Source organism: Balaenoptera ricei, chromosome 9, assembly GCF_028023285.1.
Source record: "Balaenoptera ricei isolate mBalRic1 chromosome 9, mBalRic1.hap2, whole genome shotgun sequence".
NCBI lineage: Eukaryota > Metazoa > Chordata > Mammalia > Artiodactyla > Balaenopteridae > Balaenoptera > Balaenoptera ricei.
Window position 1 is genome coordinate 17877589 of NC_082647.1, and position 16021 is coordinate 17893609.

Sequence of the window (16021 nt, forward strand, 5' to 3'; positions counted from 1 at the left end):
TAGAGAGATGCTGGCACATCACTCTAGAGGCTCTTCCACATAACCCCTCAGGTACCCCTGCAAGAACCCTAGGGCTTCACAATGAAATCTGAAAAACAATGGCTTGCAGAAGACCAGTTAAGTATCAAAGAAATATTTGATTTCTGTTTTCAAACTATGAATAGATCACAAAGTTCCAATATTACTACTGACAGAACTACTTAGAAATAAGAAAAATCTAATTCTACAGTTTAATTAGACCTTTCTTTAAACCGGACTCATAGACAGAGAACAGACTTGTGATTGCCAAGGGGGGTGGGAGGTGGGGGAGCGATGGAGTGGGAGTTTGGGGTTAGCAGATGAAAACTATTACATATATAGAACGGATAACAACAAAGTCCTACTGTATAGCACAGGGAACTCTATTCAATATCCTGGGATAAACCATAATGGAAAAGAATTTTTTTTTTAAAAAGTCCTTTCTTTAAAATCCTCATTTTTTTTTTTTTGGCCGTACCACGCGGCATGCAGGATCTTACTTAGTTCCCCAACCAGGAATCGAACCCACGCCCCATGCAGTGGAAGCCCGGAGTCTTAACCACTGGACCACCAGGGAAGTCCCTAAAATCCTCATTTTTTTAGGGAATTCTCAGGCGGTCCAGCGGTTAGGACTCCAAGCTTTCAATGCCAGTAGTTAGGACTCCACGCTTTCACTGCTGAGGGTCCGGGTTCAGTCCCTGGTTGGGGAACTAAGATCCCACAAGCTGCATGGCACAGCCAAAAAAAAAAAAAAAAAAAAAATCCTAATTTTTTAGGGGATAAATTAATTCATTAGAAACCACCAAGATGATTTCTTCTACTTCAATCTTTCCCTTCTTCCAACATACCATATAAACCACTGCCACACAAACTTTCCTAAATATCAACTTCTTCATATCAAATTAATCCCCTGCTTATGGCTAAGACATCCTCCTGGTTCTTTACTCCCTCCTAGTTTGGGCCTTGCCTGAAAAGCCCTCCATTTATTCTTATGTAAATGCAACCCCACCAGAAAAGTCCAGCAAAACTCTCGATTTCCTTTCTCTTCTTAACTCTTATAAAACTTGTAATTTATACTTGGGGTTGGCAAACTAAGGCTCATGGGCAAAATGTGATCTCCCACTTGTTTGTTTTTTTTGTTTTTTTTTTTTTAATTTTTTAAATTTATTTATTTTTGGCTGTGTTGGGTCTTCGTTTCCGCGCAAGGGCTTTCTCTAGTTGCGGCAAGCGGGGGCCACTCTTCATCGCGGTGTGCGGGCCTCCCACTATCGTGGCCTCTCTTATTGCGGAGCACAGGCTCCAGACGCGCAGGCTCAGTAGTTGTGGCTCATGGGCCCAGCTGCTCCGCGGCATGTGGGATCCTCCCAGACCAGGGCTCGAACCCGTGTCCCCTGCATTGGCAGGCAGATTCTCAACCACTGCGCCACCAGGGAAGCCCCTCCCACTTGTTTTTGTAAATAAAATTTTAATGCAGTATAGCATACGTCTCTGGCTTCTTTTGCACAATAATGGCAGAGTTGAGTAGTTGCAACAGAGAACATATGGCTTGCAAAGTCGGAATTAGTTATTATCTGGCCCTGTACAGAAAAAGCTTGCTGGCATCTGGTCTGTATCATCCAATTTAAGGCTTATTGTTTTATAAACACATATATTGCCATTTTTACTAGGATAAAAGATTTTATGAAAGCAAGAACCCAATTAATGTTTCCTGCTTCCTGGAACAACTAAAAATAATCAACCACCAAATGATTACTGATTTTTGTTTGTATTGTAAAAAGGGGAAATAATCTAAATGTCCAAAAATGGGTAGGCTAAATAAATTATGGTACATCCATAAGTGGCAAAATCTATACAGGTATTTAAAATGTTACTTAATGAGGCACGAAAAGCTGATAAAATACTAAATAGAAAAGGGAAGATTTAAATCAATAAAAAAAGATGGCTGGCTATAACCAAAATGTCGTGATAGTTATCTTAGAAGGGTAAAATGTGTGACTTTTCCTTTTGTTTATTAGTATGTTCTAAATTTCCTATAATCAATATTTATTTTTAAATAAAAAAATAAAAGCTAAAAGATATTTTTTAAATATCTGATTATGAATTTTTAGTCAGGTTCTAAGGTTCTAGGACCTGACTCAGGTTGTAAAAAAAATAAAAGGAGTGGTGAGAAATGTACATCTAAATTCACATCAAGCATAAAGCCTGCACCCACTATACACATATATATAGCTATAGCTGGTATTTTTATTTTTATTTTTTTATTTTTATTTTTTGGCCACACCATGCAGCATGCAGGATCTTAGTTCCCCGACCAGGGATGGAACCCACGTCCTCGGCAGTGAAAGTGCAGCGTCCTAACCACTGGACTGCCAGGGAATTCCTGTAGCTGGTACTGTATTTTTAAGTCACTTATTGGAGTCGGATTCACAAGAACAGAGTTAACAACAGGCAAGATGCTCTATGAAATCCTTTTAGTCCCACTACTTTATGACTAAAATCAGAGGTGTACTTGTACTATAATTCTAGATCATACTAACACATAGACCATAAAAACTGAAAATCTCATGATAGGATCCTAAAAAATTTAATAATGGCAAGAGATTATCTTTTCTAATCTCTTTTAAAAAGATGATTGGATATTATGGTTTCATAAACAAAGAACAACAGGAATATTCTTGATCAAAAGTCGCAATAGCCCAGAAGAATTATGAGCAGATCAGAAAATTCCTCATTCTTATTATAATTCCTAATTCTTATTTATAAATAAAAGATACTACCGAATACCATTAACTTGTCAAACTTAAAAAGAAAAGCCAGTTTAGAAGAAAATAGAACATATGAGAAAAACTTATAATAAAAGTGCTTAAAATTACAATTTAAACAATTTTAAAATTAAGAATTCAAACTGACATCTTCCATACAGCTATATCAATCAACTATAAATTAAAGTTGAATGATATGCTCCTAGAAAATGGAAAGTTAAAAATGAATCTGTTTTAAAAGCAATATAATCCATTTTACTGAAATTACAACAAAACATTCAAACAGGGCTAATCTCACAGAAATAAAAGTAAGGAGGATGCACTATATCCTCTACACTGAGGTGTTAGCATAACTTTATAGGTTGGCTTTATAAGCTTTTATTGAAAACATCAATCTGATTAAAAATATGCTGAAAAGTGTATATCTTCGTCATTATCAATCTGTTTTTAAATGTGAAATATTTTTATAATACTAGAGCTTAAGGAACAGATCAATAGAGAAATTAAGAACATAATAATTGGGGTTCATATTAAACATTTAGGCTCTGGTCAAATTATCCACTTTTTCCTTCTAGTGGTCACTGGTAGAAAAGAGAGAGAAAAAAAAAGGTGAAAAAAATACAAAGAGATATATTCATGATGTCAATGGCTGTCAACTAAGCCCCAGGAATTACAAATGCAAAAGCAATGTCTGATTTGAACTACACTGTTCTTAATTAAGGAAACATATAAGATCCTCCAAATAATTTTATCAAAAAAATATTGGGTTGGCCAAAAGGTTCATTTGGGTTTTTCCATATCATCTTACAGAAAAACCCAACTGAACTTTTGGGCCAACCCAATATATGCTTTGGTTCCTCCCCAGATCTACTGCATTGCCAGCTCAAAGTGATAGGATCCACCCATATGGATTTTCAGAAAATTAACTATATGCTTAAGAGACGTCTGAATTTCCTTTTCCCTAAACTGCTCATATCCTTTGCCCATTTTTCTGTTGGGTTATTGATTTGTAGATGCTCTTTATTTATTAGAAATTAGTCATTTGTAATATGAGCTACAAATACATTGCTGATACTGAATTCTAATTCTCAGATCTGTCAAAAAGAAGCAAGTCACTTAGCCTCTCTAAGTCAGATTCCTTTTATACCAAACAGGGAAAATGGCTGCCCAGTATTCCGTACATACGTTTATATAAAAATAAAGAAAAAGTGGTATGAAAAAATAAGTATATAGACATTAAAAATTCAGTTTTTGTTTTAAAACAACAGAAAGTAGGTACACTGGCACAAAAGTATGTGCTCAATAAATATTTATTAAATTTAATATTTCTAATTTGAAAATTAAAAACACTAGTATCTAGGGAATAAAGTACTTTGCTATCTATCTAAAACAAGTCAAAATAAGCAGTAATTATGACTAAGAAAAAAAAGCTACTTAAGGGATAAAATTGCTCTAAAAATAGATCATTTGAAAATTAAAAACAAAGGAGAGCAACTTCCCTGGTGGCACAGTGGTTAAGACTCCACGCTCCCACTGCAGGGGGCCCGGGTTCGATCTCTGGTCAGGAACCAGATCCCACATGCATGCCACAACTAAGGAGCCGGCGAGCCACAACTAAGACCCGCAACAACCAAAATGAGAAAAATAAAAATAAATAATAATAATAATAATTAAAAAAAGATAACAGATTTTTAAAAAAAGGAGAATCTTCTTTTATGGTCACACTGCTTTTACCACATCTTGATAATGACTTCTTATAAAGCACGTTGTAGAGCTCCACCTAGTGGTTAAGTGGTGATTTTTGCCAATTCAACTAAATACAATGTTAAAAAATTTTTTTAGTCAAGAGGAAAATGCGGGAGGTGTGTTGGCGGATTATCTCTCATAAAAAAAAACTCCTATTTGTTTAAAAAGTTTCTCTGAACTATTCTTTTTAACGACCTTAAAAATATTTTTGTGCATTATTTATGCTGGTAGGAAATTCCTATAAATACATCATTTGGCTCTTATTACATTCTAAGGGAGATATTATACAAAAATATATAGCCAGTAATGAATAATATGAGATAATCTAAGTCTTACACACAGAGTGGTTTTTAAGAATCTGTGTACAGGACTTCCCTGGTGGCGCAGTGGTTAAGAATCCGCCTGCTAATGCAGGGGACACGGGTTCGAACCCTGGTCCAGGAAGATACCACATGCCGCGGAACAACTAAACCTGTGCACCACAACTACTGAGCCTGTGCTCTAGAGCCCACATACCACAACTACTGAAGCCCATGTGCCTAGAGCCCGTGCTCCGCAACAAGAGAAGCCACCGCAATGAGAAGCCCGCGCACCGCAACAAAGAGTAGCCCCCGCTCGCCGCAACTAGAGAAAGCCCGCGCGCAGCAACAAAGACCCAACGCAGCCAAAAACAGATAAATAAATTTATAAAAAAAAAAAGAATCTGTGTACAAAATAACAAATACTCATTAAGGTTCTCAGAAAGCACAAGGAGCCCATTATGAGAAGGTACTTATGACAAGTTCTTAAATAGCAGAGTAACTCTGGCAAAGAGTATTATACGCTGGTCTCCTGAATAGTTAAAAACATTTTTCACATTTGGCGATGAAAGAATCCATATTATTAACTCTTATTTAAAAATGCTAACTATACGGGAATTCTTTGGCGGTCCAGTGGTTAGGACTCCGCGCTCTCACTGCCAAGGGCCTGGGTTCAATCCCTGGTTGGGTAACTAAGATCCCACAAGCTGAGTGGCGCAGCCAAAAAAAGAAAAAAAAAAGAAAAAAAGCTAACTATAGTTTACAAAGTTGATTTATCATTGCTTTAAATACACAGATCTTGGGCTTCCCTGGTGGTGCAGTGGTTAAGAATCTGCCTGCCGATGCAGAGGACACGGGTTCGAGCCCTGGTCTGGGAGGATTCCACATGCTGCGGAGCGACTAAGCCCGTGAGCCACAACTACTGAGCCTGCGCGTCTGGAGCCTGTGCTCCGCAACAGGAGAGGCCGCGACAGTGAGGGGCCCACGCACTGCGATGAAGGGTGGTGGCCCCCGCTCACCGCAACTGGAGAAAGCCCTCACACAGAAACGAAGACCCAACACAGCAAAAATAAATAAATAAATAAATTTGTAAATACACAGATCTTTTGACCAAGAAATTCAACTCCTTGGAATTTATCCAAGAAAAAATTCACATTAGTACAAAAAGACATATGTATGCTACTGATGAGAATTTAAACTGGTAGAAGGCCATTTGGTAGAATCTATTAAAATAAAAATGTGCACCCTCTTTCACATGGAAATTCCACCATGAAGTATCCTTCTTGAGAAATATATAGGCATATAAAAGAATATTTGATGCAGCTTTTTTGTGATAGTAAAAAATTAGAAACAATTTAAACACTTATGAATAAGGCAAATGGTTAAACAAATGGTACTTCTACACTACGGAATAACAGAGCTATTTTAAAAGATATGTACTGTATGTATTGCTCAATGGGACCAGAGGTGAGTGGGAGCTACAAAAATATATAAGCTAAAGTAGTATTTGAGGGTCTGTGTTTACATTACTTTTGTACCATTGTCACAATTTTAGAAAAACTCAACATTCTTCCTTGACTTTAGAGGAAGCACTTTGATTCCGTAAAGACTCATTTATTATAGCTTTGCTGAGCCAAAAGATGAAAAGGTGATTTTTTTTTTTTTAATTTAAAGTAACCAATCTCTAAAAACAGAAAAGACAGAAATCTAATTCTACCTGCTTCTAAGGTGTCTGGTTCATCCGGTCTCTGGGCAATCTGTAAGTAATAAAGCAGAGAGCCATACAGATGCGTCCTCACTCGCTGGAATCCGCCACCTAGGAAAATATAGCAGCGTAAAAACCTTTTTTCAAATTAAGTTAAAACAAATACAGAAGTTGTAAGTTATAGGAAATTTAGATGAAAAAACCTGTCTTCAAAATGAAGTCTAACAGTTTCTTCAATATGATATGAAGCGAAGAATCTCCAATAGAAGCAAACCCCACCACTGCATTCTCTGCGGGCGGAGGTGAGGTGCAAGAGTTATCAAGCACAAAAGCATAATGAGCCTCTCCGGGTCCCAAGACTACTGGTTGCTTCTGTTCTGTGCGAACGGCTTGGCTTAGGTGAGCGGTCAGGGTGAACACAGCACCTGCTACCACCGGCATTAACTCCTGTGCTGCTTCATCATCCAGTATCTTAAAGCAGAAAGACAAATCAGAGTGAGCACCCTGCTTTCAGCTACAGTCATTAACATGTCTTATACATTTAGCTTTTCAATTACCATAAGAATATAAGAATGGGCTTCCCTGGTGGCGCAGTGGTTAAGAATCTGCCTGCCAATGCAGGGGACACGGGTTCAAGCCCTGGTCTGGGAAGATCCCACATGCCGCGGAGCAGCTGGGCCCGTGAGCCACAATTACTGAGCCTGCGCGTCTGGAGCCTGTGCGTCTGGAGCCTGTGCTCCGCAACGAGAGGCCGCGATAGTGAGAGGCCCGCGCACTGCAATGAAGAGTGGCCCCCACCTGCCGCAACTAGAGAAAGCCCTCGCACAGAAACGAAGACCCAACACAGCCATAAATAAAATAAATAAATTAAAAAAAAAAGAATATAAGAATGGAATTGTATTGTTCAAACACAGTAGAAGCTAATACACAAAAAGAAATTTAAATAGAATGCTGGGTAATGTGTTCTTAACCAGAAGGGAGTCCTATCAGAATTCCCTAGAGGTTTTTCATGGAAATTAACATAATGGCCTCACCACTAGAGTCTCCCATTCAGTAGGTCTAGGGTAAGATGTGTCATGTAGATTTTTAAAAAGCTTCCTAGAAAATTCTGATACACACTCTGGTTGAGAACCGTTACTGTACAGAGTTAATACCTTTCTCAAGGAAAGTCTTAACACTGGCATTGCACAACTCTATTTACTCCAAATGGAAAATGGGAAAAAAGGAGTGGCCAACTATATGTTTAAATGATATAAATATTCGTTTGGCAGTATAAAGTAACTTATGAAGCATGTCACCTTATCATGCACATCTTGTAAAATATCACGAATAATCAGTTGTCGATCCTCTGCCTGAATGAGGTCCTGAGGGCAAGCTGTCAGTATAATTTCTACCAGCTGCCTCCAAGACTCCAGAGCATGCCGTTTTGCATGAAGACACTGCAACAATTTGTTTCTTCCTACCACGTACTGAAGTATAGTGCTGATTTCCTAAAGCCACAGAAATTGAATTGCAAGGTTAACACACAGGCAAATAACGTCTTTCAACCAACAGGTTCCTATTTTTAACACTGTCAGTTAATCCGAAAACATTTATAGTATACTCTGGAAACCTTCCACATGCTTACAAGTCAGCAGATAACTTTTCACATTATACTGGTGGCCAAATTTTTAACACTGTCAGTTAATCCGAAAACATTTATAGTATACTCCGGAAGCCTTCCACATGCTTACAAGTCAGCAGATAACTTTTCGCATTATACTGGTGGCCAAAGCTACGAAAAATAATAAATAAGGCTGTGTGTGTGTGTGTGTGCACGCACGCGTGTGTGTGTGTGTAAGGCAGGGGGCAGAGGTGACGTGGGTGGAAATGAGTTTTTAACCCTATCTTCTCTTTTCTTGCAACTGTCTAGTTATATTTACTCCGGAACACTAGAGTTCCCTAAAACCCAAGTTCAATGGCATGTTTCCTTGATGTGTCTTTTATTTCTTTGCCTCTTGCTTTGGCCTCACCAACTGTGTTTCCATGAATGTGGTTCTTCCCACCTGCTCTCTTACCCGTATCTCCCCATTTGTGGTGACAAATGACTCCTTCCTCGCTGATAGGGAGCATGTGAACTCTATTACACAATATGAAAAGGTTACAAAATCCTCAACTAGCTTAGCAGAAAAGATGTCATTTGTTCTGGCATCCAGACATTAACTTCAGTTCAGCTTTTAACAGTCACAAAGTCAAAAGTGAAAGATACCATTAAAATTTAACTTTTAAGTAGTTTACTAATAATGAACTAGAAGTCAATTCACTGTTTTGTCTTCTAACTGGCAATTTAAGTAGTTAAATAGTTAAAAGGTTAAAACTAACATATACTCAACAGGGCTTACCTCCATTAGTAGAGGTCTCTGTCCTATGGCTGCCATACCCTGAAGGGCATTTACTTCGGCTACAAGAACTCTATGAAGAAGCTATATAATTGAGAAATGAGAGAAAAATAAGACCATTTCAGACACTGGTAGAACAATAACCTAGCAATTACTCTAAACTGCCCTAGAGGGAAAAGTTTCAGATACCTTTATATATAATCTAATAGTGGCACTGTCCAGTTTCTGTCAAAAACAGTATATCCCTCACATGCCGGAGAGTGGTACCAAAGAGTGTCTGTGGCAGGAAAGTTAGTGGAACTGCACGGGATAGCTTCTTCCTACTAGTGAGGTGATTACCATTTACCTGGTAGAGAGTTAAATAGGTAAAACCACTCCATAGTTATAGCTGGGTAGCATGACTACTAAGAGGAAGGTGATAGGGAACCTTTTATAGAGGCAAAATTAGTGTGGCCTATTCAGTTTTCTTTCCTGACTGTTTGAAAAGTGAAAACCAGTCCAATAAACCAATATCTCTATCAGAAAATAAAAAGTTATTTTTTCCTTAACGACTCAAAGTCTGAACCACTTGATACTGCACATGCTCTAAAGAAACGCTCACCTTGACATTGCACACTGTCTGTCCCCGTAAATTCTTGTGTTCACAGTTAGCAATAACTTGTTCAATCTGGGCCCGATCAAAGAAATCCAATTGCAAAGGCTCGGGGATCTCCTGACTGAAGTCAATGGAGTCGAGAATACTGAGAATTTTTCGACGTACTAGAAATAATAAAATGTAGTTCTATTTTACTTGGGACACTGAACAGAAGAGCTAACCACTGTACTCAACTCACCCTCAAAGACAGCGCTATGTTCAGAAAGGACATCAGTCTGGAAATTGAAGACTGTGTTGAAATCTAAATTGGATTTTATTTCTAATACATTCATTTGCAAAAATATTGTTTTCCCATCCTATCATCTTAGTTATAAAAAAATTTTTTTTTGATGACAAGCAATCCTTTATATAGCTTTTCTACATCAGTTCAGAATTTGCAGATACAGGCATTAATTACCTCTTGAAATTTTATGCAATTTAATATAAACGTATCTACAAATTTATTACAAATTCAAAGGGCTTTTACCTTTTGTAGCAGTGTCAAAGTGCAGGAACCCAGAGACAGACCTATTTTCATCTTCTATTCCTCCTTCCCCATCTGTTGGAGCATCAGTAATAACAGATCAGAAAAAGAACAACACACTCATAAAATTTATTTGGAAATAACAAACACAAGGTATTTTATTTCTATGTCACTGTTTCTAGGTCAAAGAGCCCCTTGCAAATGGATAATTAAAATGCAAAGATGATGAGGACTTATCAACAACATTCATCTAATTCTTTCCGTCTCTATGAGATCCACTTCACAATTGTAGAGAGCATAATCAGAACCCCAAAAGAGGCAGGACCCAATCATGCCAGTGAGATGATTAGGAAAGCTTATGCTTAATTGGCATGCAAAATACGTATTAGAGTATCTTGGGTCATGCTGGCTCAGTGTGACAAACTCCACTGTGTATCTGTGTCTATGAATACAGCAAAATGTGAATGCTCCAAACAACAATAAAATGGCAATTATGGGTGATTTTGTGTTTTAAGGAAAAGAATTCTAAAGGCAGAAAGAACTTGTTTGGCCTACAATCACATACTAACCATAAGATTCAGATCTGAGCTTGCATTCACACAGACCAGTCAGCAGCATAACAATACAAATGCCAACACATGTTCACCTGAGTATGGTTTCACTGGCATGTCATCCAGTAGGAGGTGAAGGAGCCTCTGGGTGTGTGACCGTTGGCGATTCAGAGAAGTCACCCTTAGTTCTATCGAGGCAGTCTTCATCAGCCATGACATTTGGTTCAGCATAGATATTTCATATTCTGGAATTGAAATATGAATGTTTAGTTTCCCAGTATAATAACACAAGATCAGAACAGACCTAAAATCCGCAACTCACCAGCTATTTTCCCATGTAACATAGCCAATAATTTATGAAAATTGGCACCATAATAATTTATCACTCTAGAAAATTAAAAAAGAAAAAAAACAGATGCCAAGGGAGAAAAAATAAACTAGTATATGTGTATGAAAGGTGAGCAAAAGCAATTGAAGATCAAAAGAGAATCAAGTTTCTGTCAACAGAATAATTTCACACAGACGTAGAGGATTCTGAGTCTACCATAACAGATGCAGGCCATCAAGTGTGTGGTGGTGGGAGACGGCACTGTAGGTAAAACTTGCCTCCTCATCAGTTACACGACCAATGCCTTTCCTGGAGAGTATACCCCACTGTCTTTGACAACTATTCTGCCAATGTTATGGCGGATGGAAAACTGGTGAATCTGGGCTTGTGGGATACAGCTGGACAAGATGATTATGACCTATTACGCCCCCTATCCTATCCGCAAACAGATGGATTCTTAATTTGCTTTTCTCTTGTGAGTCCTGCATCGTTTGAAAATGTTGGCGCAAAGTGGTACCCTGAAGTGTGACACCACTGTCCCAACACTCCTATCATCCTGGTGGGGATGAAACTTGATCTGAGGGATGATAAAGACACAATTGAGAAACTGAAGGAGAAGAAGCTGACACCCATCACCTACCCGCAGGGCTTGCCATGGCCAAGGAGATCGGTGCCATCAAATGCCAGGAGTGCTCGGCGCTCATGCAGCGAGGCCTCAAGACAGTTTTTGATGAAGCTACCTGGGCAGTTCTCTGCCCACCTCCCGTCAAGCAGAGAAAGAGAAAATGCCTGCTGTTGTGAATGTCTGGGGCCCTCCTGCCTGTCCCGTCCCCCAGGACCCTTTGTACGCTTTGCTCAAACGGTGAAGACTTTGCACTCAATGCCAAGTTTTTGTTACAGATTAGTTTTTCCATAAAACCATTTTGAACCAATCAGTAATTTCCAGGTTTTGTTGGTTTAAAGTGTAAGAGTTCAAACTTTCACATTCTATTAAAGTTTAGCCCTAAAACAACAAGCTTCCTTAAAGCTTTATTCTTCAAAGCCCCTATTCTTGCTCAGATTGAGAGTTGCCAAAACGCCTTGTGAACTAAGTTGCACTGCGGGGCTAAGAACACTAACCACTAAACTGTTTAAAGACCTTTGCTTGGAAGAGACTGTAGCTTCTGAGGCAGGAGATGCAGACGCTCGCTAATGAGTTTCAGACGTGAAGAGCAGTACAGCCTCCTTCCCGAAACGCTGTCATTTAATGCATCCTGATTGACCAGCCCATGTTCACTACCTAACATTGTACTTTACATCATAATGAATGAATGTAACAGCTCGGCTCTTTGGATCAATCTTTTTGATTTCACAGTGAGATTTCTAGAACAAATTAGTGTATTAGCCTTTGTGAGATTTTGAACAGAGCTCTTACTCCCGTGCTCCCTCCGATGAAGCATTCTGCTCTGGCCGTGGGTGCGCTGGGTGGTGTGTGTGGAACGCTTGTGATCAGAGGATGAAGACAGTATTTTAACAAAATATGGAGATTAATTTACACTACATTGTATACGTAATAATAAAACTTTTAAAAGTGTCACAGGTAAAAGTTTTAAAAGGTTAATTTCTGTCAATTGCAGTAGATGATGAAGAAAGGTCAGTATTATCAGTAAGTGTTTTCTTAAGCTTTTCCTTTTCCTTAAACCTGCCTATCCCTCCTGAAATTGGGCATTTAATGCATCTTTGACCTGGTCATTCTCATAGTTGCAAACTTAGTAAGTGCTTTTCTTATAGAAACCCCCCCCCCTTTTTTTTTAACAAATTTTTTTATTTTATTTATTTATTTTTGGCTGCATTGGGTCTTCATTGCTGCTTGTGGGCTTTCTATAGTTGCGGCGAGCGGGAGCTACTCTTTGTTGCGGTGCACAGGCTTCTCATTGCAGTGGCTTCTCCCGTTGCGGAGCACGGGCTCTAGGCACGCGGGCCCAGCAGTTGTGGCTTGTGGGCTCTAGAGTGCAGGCTCAGTAGTCGTGGTGCACGGGCTTAGTTGCTCTGTGGCATGTGGGATCTTCCCAGACCAGGGCTTGAACCCATGTCCCCTGCATTGGCAGGTGGACTCTTAACCACTGCGCCACCAGGGAAGCCCCTAGAACCCCTTCTTAATGAGCAATATGCGCCTCCTTGTATTATAAAATCTTTCTGAATATGCATTAGAAAAATTTTTTTGTAGATTAGTAAAAGTGCATTCCTGTTTTCATGTTACTTTATTCAAAGCCAATAAGTGCTTTCCTTGGTCTTCTAGTAACTAGGTATAAAAATCATGTGTTGCAGCTTTACAGTTTTTAAAATACTTCAGATATTCTTAAACTGTAAACCTTGCCAGATCACCGACACTGCACCTGGACTAATAACACTGACCCCCCCCACCGCTTGCCTCACTGAGTGCACACACGCTTCCTGTCCTTGCCCGAACGATGTTCCTTGGGATCTCTGAGGTTCTGTCAACCCTGTGCTCATGCTAACAAAGTTCTGCACAACTTACCCACTGGCAAGAATATGAGCTTGGACCTTTCAACCACCAGAACAAAATTTTTTAAGCTGACAGTTGCAGAATGGTGGAGTGTTTTTACATTGATCTTTTGCTAATGCGATTAGCAGTATGTTTTGCATGTATGAGTTAATAAATCCTTGAATCACGAAAATAAAAAAGAAAACCCAAGTAATTCTCAAATATTTAACTTGTTTAAAAAAAAACACTATCATAAAATTTGATTCTTATTTCAGAAAACAAATACATTTTTAAAAACTAAAATAAATCTAAATTGCATAATTTTATGATGTCTTGAGACTATGAAGGACATTTGGTCTAATATATAATTAGGACTGGGAATGTCTTATACAATAGAAGTTTTTGAATCCAATATTATCTCAATATGCCTGGCTTTGAAGTCCTAAATTATGACAGTTTTATAAATATAGAATTCACCAAACACTACTACTACTGCTAGTAATAATGATTACAAGCAAAGCTAGATCAATTTTTTAAAAGTACAAAGCATAATAGGCAAGATATTAACTGTTTTTTTCTAATTAGGTATTAAAAAGGGTTTCTTAAAAACTTTCTTATAAACAAAATCTTAGGGCTAAAAATAAAATACACTTATTACGAAAATGAAGTGAAAATTTTTGCCACTAGGTAATTCCCAACAGTCTCTCACACCACACTCTAAAAAGTAAACAGAAGCTGATAATTACTAGTAATGGAAATTTATTACGAAATTTGTAAGCCTAGATTTCCTAAAACATAAAGATGATGCAAAATAAACTTTAAAAAAACTCAATAAAACCACTACTGTCTGGATATAATATGAACTCAGAAAACTTATAACTTGATCAAAAAGAAAATTATATAAAATAGAATCCTATAAAACATAGATAGCCTGGGATAACTGTGTTGATCAGGCCAATAAACTAAAGTTATAAATAGTTTCCATCGTAATTAGTTTTCTATTTTTCATTTCAAGACCTGAATTTGTTTCAATATATACACAAGAAACAAAAGTAAAACAGATTTTTATGAAACAATTTCACTCAAAAAATCTAAATTTCCAAAATCTTTTTATATAAATATTTTCTTATCCCTTCAACACAATTTTAAAATTTTATTTGCTAGTAAAAGAATCAAATTCCATACTTAACAGGCTATTTTTAAATAATTTTATGCTGGCAGTTAAAACATCAGGTTTCTCAAGCACAAATTACAAAAGCAACCCAAAGGAACAAAGAAGCAAAGTAATAAAATGAGAACAGAATTCCACAAATTCTAAAACTGCTACCCCCAACTGTTATGAAATTAAAATCACTCAACACATATTTTACAGATTTGTTTTAATAATAAGGGAAAATAATGTCCTACCTTTGTTAGAAAATGGTAAATGTTGCAACTGAGAAAATAAGAAGTCCTGGCTGGTTCTCAAGTATCTCATAGTAGGACCAGATGTATCAGAGCATGCACATAACTGATATATCACCTAAAGAATTACAGTAAAATAAGAAAACTCCCAAATCAGCTGTTTATATTATACATTTTAAGATAAAAGGCGAACTTAAATCTACTGAGTGGAAACTAAGACCCATTAGCAACTAAAGCAAAATGGATAAACACATGTACATATAAAATAAAAGCTCAGAGTTACATGCAGTTCTTGGCACACTAACTCAAAATATACTGGAATACAATTGGAGAATGCTGACAACAGTACTATAGGACTAATCTTGAAATCACCCTAAATATATTAATATTGAGTTGGCCAAAAAGTTTGTTCGGGTTTTTCCATAAGATGTTATGAAAAACCCGAATGACATTTTTGGCCAACTCCAATATATATACATGTAGTTAATTAACAAGTTTTAGTATTTTAACTATTATTAGTAGCAAATTACTCAGAAGTAACTTCTAAAAACCAAGGTTATGTATTAATCAGTTGATAAAAATGTTGGGATCAGAGAATCCCTTGCAGGTATCTAACCCTATGTATTCCCAAAGAGCAATGGTTCAGTATTCACCAATTCAGTGTCCGCTGTGACTATACAACTAGTAATGACAATGGACTGTAAATTCAATTTGTGTCTAGAAATACAGTCTTAAGAAAAATATAAAATAACAAAAGGTAACTAAAGATGTTGAGTAAAGCAGAGTAAAAAGACTAGAAACAACCTAAGTGTAATTTATATTGTAGCAGCATAGAAAGTTTATGGGGGGGGGAGGGGCCACAAAACTGTATGTCTACTGAACATACCTAAATAAATAACATGTATACCCAAGGTAAAGATAAGAAGGGAACACAAGGTAAAGCTTAAGTACTTGCAGATGTATGCTTGTCTTTCAAACAGCTTTGATATTGTTTTTGACACTCTATACTGAACTTCTCAAAACAAAACTAAGTTATTCATATTAGATGGTAAGTTAAGAAGATTCAAGAACAGATGCTCAAATATGCTCAGATATGCGAGAAGTAATACTATTAGAGGGAGAAGGACACAATAGTGAGTTCCAAAAGCATGACAAGCCACTTTACAAGGGTTTGCGTGATACACTTCCTAGTTCCCAAGACCAGGTAGGAAAAATCTCCATCGTTAA

General features: G+C 37.5%; 1 protein-coding gene and 1 pseudogene across 2 annotated transcripts in view; one reads left to right on the forward strand and one right to left on the reverse strand.

Annotated features, from left to right (window-relative positions):
• Positions 1 to 16021, reverse strand: part of NUP205 (nucleoporin 205) — an 82488-nt gene that overhangs the window by 26957 nt on the left and 39510 nt on the right. For both annotated transcript variants that reach the window (XM_059933301.1, XM_059933302.1), the window contains exons 23-30: positions 14798 to 14912; positions 10673 to 10822; positions 10030 to 10101; positions 9510 to 9667; positions 8912 to 8992; positions 7829 to 8020; positions 6734 to 7001; positions 6543 to 6641 (exon numbers count right to left, since the gene is read on the reverse strand). In XM_059933301.1, coding sequence (XP_059789284.1) covers positions 6543 to 6641; positions 6734 to 7001; positions 7829 to 8020; positions 8912 to 8992; positions 9510 to 9667; positions 10030 to 10101; positions 10673 to 10822; positions 14798 to 14912 — 1135 coding nt within the window. The remainder of the gene's footprint in view (positions 1 to 6542; positions 6642 to 6733; positions 7002 to 7828; positions 8021 to 8911; positions 8993 to 9509; positions 9668 to 10029; positions 10102 to 10672; positions 10823 to 14797; positions 14913 to 16021) is intronic.
• LOC132371395 (ras-related C3 botulinum toxin substrate 1-like) lies at positions 11130 to 11706 on the forward strand (annotated as a pseudogene).